This window comes from Bactrocera latifrons, unplaced genomic scaffold, assembly GCF_001853355.1.
Source record: "Bactrocera latifrons isolate USDA-ARS-PBARC rearing strain unplaced genomic scaffold, ASM185335v1 scaffold_124, whole genome shotgun sequence".
NCBI lineage: Eukaryota > Metazoa > Arthropoda > Insecta > Diptera > Tephritidae > Bactrocera > Bactrocera latifrons.
Window position 1 is genome coordinate 426,979 of NW_017534675.1, and position 12,076 is coordinate 439,054.

Below are 12,076 nucleotides of genomic sequence, written 5' to 3' on the forward strand. Positions count from 1 at the left end.
CGCCGATATCGAACAACTATAGCATAGAGCTGTCATACAAAATAACCGTTCAAACTCAAGAATTTTTAGTGGAAAATKACACTTTAAATGGCTGTCAAAAATTATTCAATGAAAAAAAAATTATCAGAGCACGATGGTGGGAAGATTTGTTTATAATTTGACTAATTTTTCTTCGTTTTTTTATTTTCCGATAATTTCCAGCCGAGTTATGGTGAACACCGAAAATTGTATTTTTTTCAAAACGTTCCATTGAAGCTCTGTTACCCGTTTATGCTTCAATATTTCTGCATGAAAAAATTACTCTATATTGTCAAAAGTGTGCTCAATAATGTCCTAAAGGGGCCAAAAAACTTTTTTTTTTACCTTGAAACCTTAACTCCTCCCTTAAGACAGCGCTTCAATYGACGCACATGTTGCTCAGATCGGACCACTATAACATATAGCTGATATACAAAATGACCGATCAAAATCGAGATAAAAATTAAGATCTTTATATCCACTTCTGTTACAAAAAATGTACATTTGTATGGTATTACAACTTCGTTGCAACCGAAGTTAATATATTTTTTTTTTTTGTATTTCGATATAATTCGCTATCAGCGCGCAAAAATCAATTTATCGCCTCTAATTAGACATTGCTTAAATCATTAAATGTTTCAACTAGGTGCTTAAAATAACAAAAAAAAAACACTAGCGCACCCATTTGTTGTTGTTTGCGTATCCTTTAATTAGCGTATCAGCTGTTTGCTTACACTGTGTTGACAATTATGTCATTCTAACTATTAAAACTGTCATTAGTGGGAATAAAAGCAACAAATTAGTTTTTGCTTAGCAAGTTCAGGCGCAATCTAGAAAGTATATATGTATATATATACATATGTATTTATGTGTGGTTATATATATACACCAGAAATTTTTTCTAATAATTTCTTAAGCAAAGTTGTTCAGAATGTTCCGGAAAACATTTGCCGCATATGCGATTTTTTCATATTTTGGCTCCCTGTAAATCAATCCGCTCTAATTCACATATTACTTATTCCTTACGAAATATTGATATATGTTTGTATTTACGAGTTACTCGCGAAAAAAAATTTTCATATATATATTTTTTACACATTTTTGTCTGGTTTCGAGTAGTTGAGTTTCAGAGACATAAATATCAGGCAGAACATCTATGCATTAGTAACAAGTATATCTAAGCTTGTTGTAAGCACATTTCCATTTCATCAGCTTTATATGAATTGGGAAAGTCGGAAAGTTTTCAGCAGTCAGCAGTCAGTAGTCTCTAAGAATTTACCCAGGTCCSAAAAATAGCTTATTTTTAAATTTTATGAGCAAATTTTCCGTAATTTTTATTTTTATTGCTGGTTTTTTTTACGTTTCGGGTCTCCAACCCAGCGCAGAGCCCTGGGGAGGAGATGTTTCGTCTTCTCACTTTAGCGCGCCTTCAAACGGTTGTGTTTTGGCGACCCAGAGGATATTTGGCCTAAAACCGGAGATCRTAAGCTGCTTGAGTCATATGTAAAAGAATCGTTTCTGTTCATTCCCTAGGGAATGACGCTCAGAAAAGTTTCTTCACTTGCGTGAATTTGATTGAACACATCACCAAAGTGCCAGTATGCCAGTTTACAGAATTTATACCAGTTGATTGTTCGATTCCACAGACCTTGTAAAGTAGTGAAATTCAACTTTTCTTAAAACCTCCTGCCATCATTAGCACACAATTTCTACTGGGTGTGCCTACAATATTTGTAAATACATATACATACTATATAYATATTGTGCGCAGGGATGCATGTAATATAGTTTATTTATATATAGATATATTTTGTATGCTTACTTGCCGCTTTTAATATCAATTAGCCAGTCAACCTATCATTAGGTCATTCAGCTGGGGCATTGTGGCTGGATAGTGGCTCATTAACTAGCTGTGGCCTAATTAAAGGCGTTATAACGGTGATGCTTAAAGGCAAAATAATTGTTTGTAAACATTGCAGACTATTTGTGTATTTAGTATCAATTTGCATATTAATTGAATTAAAACTTAAACTTTTCAATAAACAATCGTCTGATTGTATATATATAATATTATATATTCATACATACATTTTCACTATGAATATACCATATGTAGTCCAAATTAAACATGTTCGCTGCTGTGCAAAAAATTGTTATTACAACAGTTTAATACAATGTATTTTCTGCTCTCCATATTTTGTTCCTAACTTTTGCTGRGCTATAAAAAAATTGTTTAAATTCACATTTGATATTTTTGCAAATTTTTATGCTCAACAACAATGCCAAACATCCCGATTCTGTACAATTTTATAGACCTTCTGTTATAGTGGCACGCTTCATGTGGCACGTTGGTCGTACTTTCAATATTAATTTTTAATATGAAAACCATTTCGAATTTTATTATCAACACAAGCAACATTGAGGATCAAAGACTATTTTGACTGTGAAATTTTTAAATTTCATAATTCCATTTTTTTTGCCTCCAAGTTATTTGTATTGCGTCGGTGGGCTTTTAAAAATAGCATTGGGAGTAGTTAAATTTATCGAAAGTTTATGAAAGGCTATGAATTTACACGTCTACTAAATATAAAATTCGAACGGCTGCCTCTAATTTGAACTTCTAGATATTGTAAGCCAAATCTCAGCGGCAAACACACCCAATTTTAATTTATTTGTATGATTGTAATTGTACGATATATGTACTTTGTAGCTGCTAATGAACAATTTTGTTTACACTCATACACATAAACTTGATTGATTTATATACGAATATAAAGAGCCAATTAGTTTTGATAGATAAGCTCAGGTTAAATATTTACGATCTCTCMGCAATTTTTTAGGTTATATCAAAGCAACTGATTAAATAGCTGGTAGACAAAATTATTTATGGAATATTGACATGAAATATCTTTGTTTATATATTATATTTGTATATACATATAGTTACAATATTGGAATATAATATGTAAATAAATCTCACTTTAAAGTACAATTAACTATTTTCGAAATAATGTATATTTGTATGTGCACAACTATACTATAGAAACGATTGGGCGCTGTATAAGGGATTACATGGGTTTCCTCGGGTAAAAAACAGCCTTTCTTCAACTTATTTTTTTTTACTTATTATACATACACTAAACAAAGCAACTCTAAAATTTTGGGAAAATCATATTTTAAGCGCCGCCATTGCGACGCCATTTCCTGTAACCCCTCGGAAAAAAGATGCGCCAGCGTTGTCAATATAACTCCTGATTCTTTGAAGGAGAAAAATGCGTGCTTTAGTTAAAACCTTAACTTGGAACTTGGACAAAAAAAAGGACTGAAAATTGGATTTGTGTCAGATAATTTATAAAAAAAATAAAATATCAGTGAGAATTTCGCGACTTTTTTTTTTTTTTTAATAGTTTTAATCGAAAAAAAGTTTTTAAGTATTGTATCTCAAAGAACTGTGTAAAATTCCATGAAGATCAGTTGAGTAGTTCTCGAGAAATCTTGCCATATATATGTAGCCATTTTCTGGAAAGCACTGATTCCATAACATTTTTCTTCGAGCTTAAATTTTTCAACACACAAGCACTTAACAGTACTTATCGTAACGAATTTATTATCTGTGTGATCTTCTTATATCCCTAACAGTATGAATGTGTGTACTCATGTAAAGAGATATCTCAAATTTATGTATCACAATTGGTCATAACTTTCCAATGTAAAATTTATTGGAGATATAAATTTTCTTTGATCTTGTTTTTCCTTTCAAAAGAAGTCCATAAATCATGCGTAACTGGTAGAGTTCAAGATTAAATTATGGATGTACTATACATATATACAAACACACATATATCCATATGTATTTACATATTCACACTTGACATAAAACATTTTCAACTTGTCTTAATTTCTCTCTCGGTATGGTATGTTTATTACAAATACAATGCAATCTTCTTCTACTTTGCCTTATTTGCATTTCAATTATGCAACGTCTAACGTATTTGTTATTGTAATCGTTTAACCAATTGTAAACAATTATTACATAATAAAGTGATAAACATAAAATTCCCACAAGTCATACACGCATAACAACAATGTGCAGGATGCAATAGCAACCTTGTTTTATGTACCAACTAAAATCAACAACTCCGTTTAAACACCGTTAGACGGGAAAGTCTATGCACATCCGTTTGCCGGGAGAAGACCGGCAGACACAACTTACTGCCTAAGCAAATATTATTTAAAAGTAAAGAATGGAGTGATGAACAATCAAAGGACAATGCAGCTTTGCATGGCTGCCGCTGTTGTTGTTGTATGATGGTTTGTGTGCAATGTCGACGCGTCGTCAATATGTTGCAGACAAGGAAGCGTCGACATTGGCGCTGATTGCTGTCGACACCCCACGCCGCACAGCCTAATAAATGTATATGTATTGAGATGGGCGTGTGAGGATATGACTTGGCTAGTTTCAATCGATTGTGTATTTTGTTTTCGTTTTCGTTTTTCTTTTACTTTTACACATTTTTGATTTCACTGCAGTGTAAACAAAGACCGTTAGTGTTGTAGTTCCGTTATGCATCGTCTGCAACGCGCGGCACTTGCGGTTAATGTCAAGCGAAATAATAATAATTGAATTTTGTTAAGGGCAAACATATAGACTATTTTATGAGCGATACTTAAATAGAAGAAGCAAGTAACTGTCAGTGTATTGGTATGCATAAGGAACGTCATAATTATTTCACTTTTTTCATTGACTTATTTTGTTGAGCTCTTTGACCGTGCAACTTTGCCGCCAATCATTTTTTATTGGTTTGCGTTGTTCGCTTTTTTTTTTTTTTGTGTTACTAATTGTTGGTTTGAGGAGTCTTAGATCGGTCAGTTTTGATGGCAGCTATGACATTGTAGCCTTGCTTTCCACAATAATTTCTGCCAAATTTCGTGAAGTGTCTTGTCAATTATATAAGTTTTTCACACARCACCTTGATTTTGATCGGTGAGTTTGTATGCCGGCTATATAATATTGTAGTCCGATATCGACGGTTCGCTTGGCCAGCTTAGAGCACCGGTTCTTTACGGTACATATAAACTCCTATATATTGGATCATTAGACCYTTATAGATCGACAAAGCGTTTTGAGGCTATTTCAAATTTGTTAAGTCGATTCTGTGTTTCTGGTTTCCGAAAGATTGAGGGAGAGTTCCCTGCATAAAACTTCCCCTCCAAATTTTCCACCTAGCTTCTACGCATCCGTAAAAAAGATCACGGCGCGTCTTCTCCAGWGACTTCTCTCAACCCAACCTCTGCGACGCAGTGATCCAACTTTTCAAGAACGCAATTGGAGGAGGAGAGAATCTCGGAGTGTCCTTGTTCAAACGCCTTCATATACCCAGCTTCCCTGAGCCATAGATTCCACTTCGCAGCAATACACCTACCGGCAATGGCAATTACTTGTTRTAGTTCTGGCCAAAGATAATTTCACCAAACTCTTCGTAGTACTATATAATTTACTCTCAAARCCATGTTTCCATTAAATTCGAAAAAAAGTGCCCACCATTTCCTTCATCGCACTTCGTGATTATGGTCTGACTAATGCTATTGAATAACCCGACACGACAGACCCGTATTTATTCCGTCGATTATTAAGTCTGTCTTCGGAAATTAATATAATCAAGATAAATATGTAGCGAGAGTGTGAAATCTCTAGATCTTTAAAAAAGATGARTCCAATATTTTTCCAATGAGCAATTTTTGGTGTCAGGGGAAAAAGAAATTGTCGCAAGGGCCCAAATTTTATGAATATYGAAATCCCTTAAATTCCCTAGTATTCATATGCCGAAAATGTGATTCTGATCCTCTTTGTCGAATTTACCTGGTACACACCCACACCATGAAAAATCAAATAAAGTGATTCTGAGAAAAAATTAGTAATATGAATCAATTTTTTTTTTACTTTTTTAACACAAAATTTACTTTTTTATTATTTTATTTACTATAAAATTAATTATAATTACCTGCATGTGTACATACTTATGTGATGAATTGACTATAATCGATTCATGCGAAATATTCGTCATATATGCATATTTATATTTAAATAAATATACATGCGTACACATATATATGTATGTACAAATGTAATTTAGTAATTGATTTAAATGCTATCTCTGGAACTCTTTCATATTTTGGGGTACAAAGTATAAAACGCGACTCTAATGTATGTAACATATGTATATTGTACAAACAAATGTAGGTATATATGTATGTATAGTAACTTGAATCATTATCTTATCACGCATGAAAGAGCATTGATATTAACGGTAAGGATTAGTTGAGAAAACGCAAATGCAGTTGATTGCTGGCAGAGTAAATACATTAAGCATCACAGTTCTCCCTCATACACGCACGCACACAAATACACCTGCAAGGCGCGTGCACACAAAACAGTCAAAAATGCACATTCAATTACATGTATATGTGTACATATAACTATATACTTAGGTAAACACGCCGCCAATTAATCGTCGTGGTAATCGCCACTCTGTCGAACGCCTCYACTATCGCCAAATAAATAATGACGAATGAATTAAATTTGCAGCTGTTTGCATTTTTTGTTGTTGTTAGTATTTTTTCTTTTTAATTTTGTTTTCAATAGCATATCCATCATTACATTTTTAATTAATTTCTTTRTTCTTCAACGAAAATCGCCAAAGACCTTTGAGTGTAGACCGAAAAAATTTGGACAGCGAAAAATTGAACATCTAGCGGCAGACGTGCCCATAATCTTGCTTGTGTATATGTGTACATACGTATATAAATATGTACTACACACATGGCAAAATTAAATTGATTGCCAATTTGTTTTTGTTATTCAAAAATCAATCAATTGTTTGCCATTCTGTCAGGTCAAAAGGTTAATTTAACTTTGGGTTTACATTGTTGTGAACCAATAAAACAAAGAAACAAATTTATTTATTCGAGTATTCCGTGTGCTCGCTTTCCGTTTGTAGACATTTCGTTTTTGTAGGGTATTCAACTTAGTGACCGACGCATGAAATATGACGGGAATAATGAGTGACTTATATAGATTGGTCTTTGTTCATCGAGAGAGGACATTACTTTTCAATTCCCTACTCAGTCTGAAGTAGCACCTGTTGGAAAGAGTTGTYCTGCGTTGGGTTTCGCCGTTAACATTATTGTTTGTGTTAATAAAGTTATGACTGTCAACAGTGTCGTGAGAGTCTAGTCGCTAGGCAAAGGTGCTTGTCTATTCTCTTTTCACGGGTCTTTTCCAAGAGTTGCCGCATCGTAAATATCTGCTCAGTTTTTGATTTTCCAGGTCTAAAGCCACACTGAAAAGGTCCAATCAGTTTGTTGAGGGTGAACTTTAATYTTTCACACAATACGCTCAATAGAACCTTATATGCGATGTTGAAGAGGCTTAACCCACGGTAGTTGGCGCAGATTGTGGAGTCTCGCTGTTTGTAGATTGGGCAAAGCACAATTGCAATCACGCATTCTACCGACCATATTCTACAAATAAGCTGATGCATGCTCCTTATCAGTTCTTCGCCGCCGTGTTTGAATAGTTCGGCCGGYAATCCATCGGGTTCACCATCTCCTGATGTTATGCCTTCACTGCCATTCAGCAGGCTGGAGAAGTGTTCCATATGAAAAGTTAAAGCACGATTGGTTCCAAAATCACTCAATCAATAAGGAATCCTATTATTAATATAAAAATACAACCAATACTCGAAGCAAAAATCGAAATTCTCGGGAAGTATTGTAACGAAATCCAAATAATTCGACCATCTGATCAACTCACATTATTAACATCGAAATATAGAGAGAAATAAAGTCATGTTTTTAATATTGACGGTTGATGTTTTAATTTAAAAGATTTGAAAATATTGTTTAATGAAAGTCGGAGAGAATTTGTTTTCATATTTACGAATCTCAAAGCGATTGATGTACTGAAACTGAAAAGCAAACCGATTTAATGAAATTTAAATCAAATTTTTTTTAGACATAAACAGATCGAAAGTGTAGGTTCAGTGTTATATCRAAAACTTTTCTGAGCAGAAAGCCAGCTGGAAGGAAGAAGTATGCTCAAATTTACCGTTTCATTGTTCACCTTTCTAACGCTTGTGGTTATCGTCGGTTTTATTTCATTTTTTGTAACTCTATGAGTGACCTTTCAACTAAAKATGGACAACCCCTAATAGAAAGGTGAAATTGAATACGCCAGAGGGTGTGTGCAACAAAACGACTACAAAAACAAAAACGCCGAAATACCACATATAAATAAATTCAGCCATAATATGCAAAGACAAGATATCGCATGGAAATTAAGGCATGTACATTTGAGTGTGTGTTGTTGGAAGTGAGTGACGTGCAGAAGATATGCATTCTTCATATGCCAGTTCACTAGCATGCACTGCAACTTAAGTTCGTAATGTTGTCTTACCAAAGTGTCTCTCAGAGCAGATGTGAAAGTACTTAGTTGTGCACGCCTATGACGTAGCTGATATCAAGCTGATGATGATTACATGTCATTTAAAATATTTCATTGCAAATGGCGTTGCCCACACCTTAAATACACACACACACACAAATATATTATTTGTGCTTACAAAGTAAGAAAATTACTAGGAAATATGATAAGTTCGGATGGATCACGGGAAGGTCAATTACCCTAGGCTGAGCGGAGCAATCAATTTGGCGGAAGTAGGGTTTAATACGATTCTCCATTGCTCATTATCCTCATAATCGCCCTAAAATTATAAGCCAAAACTCTAGCCACATATATATTGAAATATAAACGGGGCCAGTTGACCATTATTTTTGCCATTCGGCGTCAAAGGTCCTGATTGGGCATAATTTTTGTAATATATCGGTCCACTAAGTCGGTCCACTTATAGTACAGCGCTGTGAGCCTTATAATTCCAGAAAACGGTGGTAATCTAGTTTCCGTGTCTTCGTGTTCTTCCAATCGCCGACCAATATTGGCTCGCGCTCTCTACCTCCCGCTTCCATACCCCATAAACACCTTGATCGACACCCTCTCAGTCAATGGCGTACTTAGAGTCCAACCACCCCCATTGCAGACGAAGAGCTCGAGCTATGCCAGAATTTAGAACAACCACAACTTCGTATTAGGTACTGTAAATATTATTTCTTCTCATCCACATGACTCTTTGCATGCTCAGTCTGACAGTTGAAACAGCCCGTTTCCTGGGCCTACCATTAGATGACTTCGATGACAATGTGCTCGATCCTTACCAAATAAACGGGGACTAGATAGCCTCTAAACAATATCAAACTGCGGTTAAAACAAGACTACCATGATAAGTGAAGTTAGAGTTGTGAACCAGTATTTGAGATAACTCTAAAAAATAAAATAAAAAATGAAATATGTATAGGACAAGATAATGTAGAATCCATTTATTTTTTATTTACGAAAATCACAATGCTGTTGAAAAAAGTATATAAGCAAGCTAGTCCCTCAGTTTTTGAGATATCTCCCCAATAAGCTGTTCATTTGCCGCAACCRCAGATACTGGATTACTATAGGATAGAGCTGCACTACACTTTGTTATTTGACGAAATATCTTCTCCTAACATCCTCTGGAGAATGCTGCCATGTGTAGAAGTTCACGCAAGTGAGGAAAGTCCTCTGAGCGTCATCACTTGGGAGTAACCAGAAACGATTATTTTATATGTATATGAATCAAGCAGCTCACTACTTCCAGTCTTTGACCAAGGATCTTTTGGGTAGCCAAACAGCTGTTTGAAGACGAGCTAAAGAAGAAGACGAAACATCCCTCAGCAAGGTTGTACCCTCGGTTTGGGCCTCGCCACTTAAAAAACACGCCCAATGAAAAGAAGAAAATGGCCGCAGATGATAGACCACTCTTTTGACGACGACCACTGCAAACATATTGAGGAGAACTACTTGTATTTAAAGTCATGCACCTGAAATGTCCTTTCCCTTTATTAGGAAGGTGCAGCTACCCAGCTGGTTGATGTCCTCGTAAGAATCATTAACAYCAACAACAATGTCAGCTGCAAAATCTAATGCCGAATAACTCTTGCCAAGGCGTGGTACTTCGGACTGACTAGGCAATGGAGAAGTGAAGTCCTCTCTCGACGAACAAAGGCCAAACTTTATAAGTCCCTCATTATTCCCGTCCTGCTATATGGTGCAGAGGCATGGAAGATGACCACATCTGATGAGTCGGCGTTACGTGTTTTCGATATAAAGGTTCTGCGGAAGATTCCAGTCAGTCGATGGAACGATGAGCTGTACGAGATATACGACGACATTGAAATAGTTCAGCGAATTAAGAGACAGCTGCAACGGTGGCTAGGTTATGTCGTCCAAATGGAGTGGTCATCTCTGACAGAATTCGACGCAGCACACGTCGGTGGAAGCAGAGAAAGAGGATGACCTCCACTGAGCTGGAAAGACCTGGTGGAGAAGGACCTGTCTACTCTTGGAATCAGCCAAACACCGAATAGAAAGAGAGACTGGCCTGCTGTTGTAAACTTGCACGAAAGCGGTGTCTACGCCAATAAAGAAGAAGACATGCTCTAGAAACTGCTCGTTAACCAGAATCGCTGGTTTCGGCCGCATATACATAGCTTTAAAGGCGATTTTTGTTCAAGACAATGGTTTAATCTCCAAAATAATGTTAAGATCGGACTATAGCTATCATACAAGTTGATCGATAAAATTGAAGATATAAATTTTTTTTTATACTTAGCGCATGCATCTGTAAGAGGTATTTAAACCATTTGTGCATCCAAAGTTAACGTTCTTGCTTGCTTTGTGTGATCAACTTCATCCATAAAATATTACATATGGCTTAATAAGAAAATTAATTGTTTGATTTTTAAACTCACATAATTTCGTTATATGTATATGTACATACATACATATGTATTGCTCTCCAATATTCTGTTCAACATATGTATGTACATTAGTCTSAATTACATATATATATATGGTGGATAAATATGTATTTGGGGATTACCTTTATCTGATGATGCGATAACTTGTCATGATTGATAATAGAATCATAGAATGACACATGCTCATAAAAATACATCCAATAAATATTTACACATATTTACACGGTTACACACATACGGCTCCCTACCGTCTTGTGAACTACAGCGTATCTCAGCTCGCCGCATATTTATATGTATGTATGTGTTAACAACAACAAATATACTCACCATGACAGGTGCTATGACCGACACGAGTCAGGAAGAGCAGCAGCCGCAGAACAACAATAACCGCAATTAGACTGTCGGCGCATAATCTGCAACGGTAATTCACAGGAACTGGCATGTTGAATGTTTGTATTTGTAATTTTGTAAAAATGAGTTGCCCGCTCGTTGTTTCGCTCTTTCCGTTCTTTTGCTTATCACTTGTTGTCACATTCACTTTGTCAACTATGCCGCCCTAAGACGTCGGAGCATAGAATARTACTTTACACCGCTACTGCCACATATCTGCACATGGCACGTAAGAAGAATGTGTATTTGGTGTTATTGTTATTGTTAATAATGCTTGCTTGTTAATTGTTTTGTTTATTTGTATTTATTTATTATGGTTTTGTTTGGTTTTTTCTTAACTGACTTATTGGTTTTTAAATGCCGCACATTAATGCTCTCATGTAGCTACTTAGTGTTGTTGCTTTTGTTATAATTTTTTTTTTTTTTTGCACTTTTCTGTTCTTGTGGGTGTCGGTTGTTAATTTGTTTGCATTCCAATTACAATTGAACATGTCTTATACAACATACATCCACATGTTGTTACATACATACATATGTACATATATATGTACATATATATTCTTGAATGATATTTTATCAATTTGTTGTTGTTTGCTTTCTATTAGTTTTCATTGTCTTTCAAATTGCTCTCCAATAGTCTGTTATTATTACCCACTCGCTCACTTATCACTTCCACAGTCTGTTCTCAATTGTCAAAATTCATTCAAAGCATTGCAAAGATTCCAGAAGGTCATACACACTCTTGTCTGGGCATGTATTACATGTT

General features: G+C 35.3%; 1 protein-coding gene across 1 annotated transcript in view; it reads right to left on the reverse strand.

Annotated features, from left to right (window-relative positions):
* The window catches only part of LOC108978542, a 28,424-nt gene extending 16,580 nt beyond the window's left edge, over positions 1–11,844 (reverse strand). The window contains exon 1 of the mRNA XM_018948873.1: positions 11,248–11,844. Coding sequence (XP_018804418.1) covers positions 11,248–11,362 — 115 coding nt within the window. The 5' untranslated portion in view covers positions 11,363–11,844. The remainder of the gene's footprint in view (positions 1–11,247) is intronic.
* Positions 11,845–12,076: the final 232 nt, after the last annotated feature.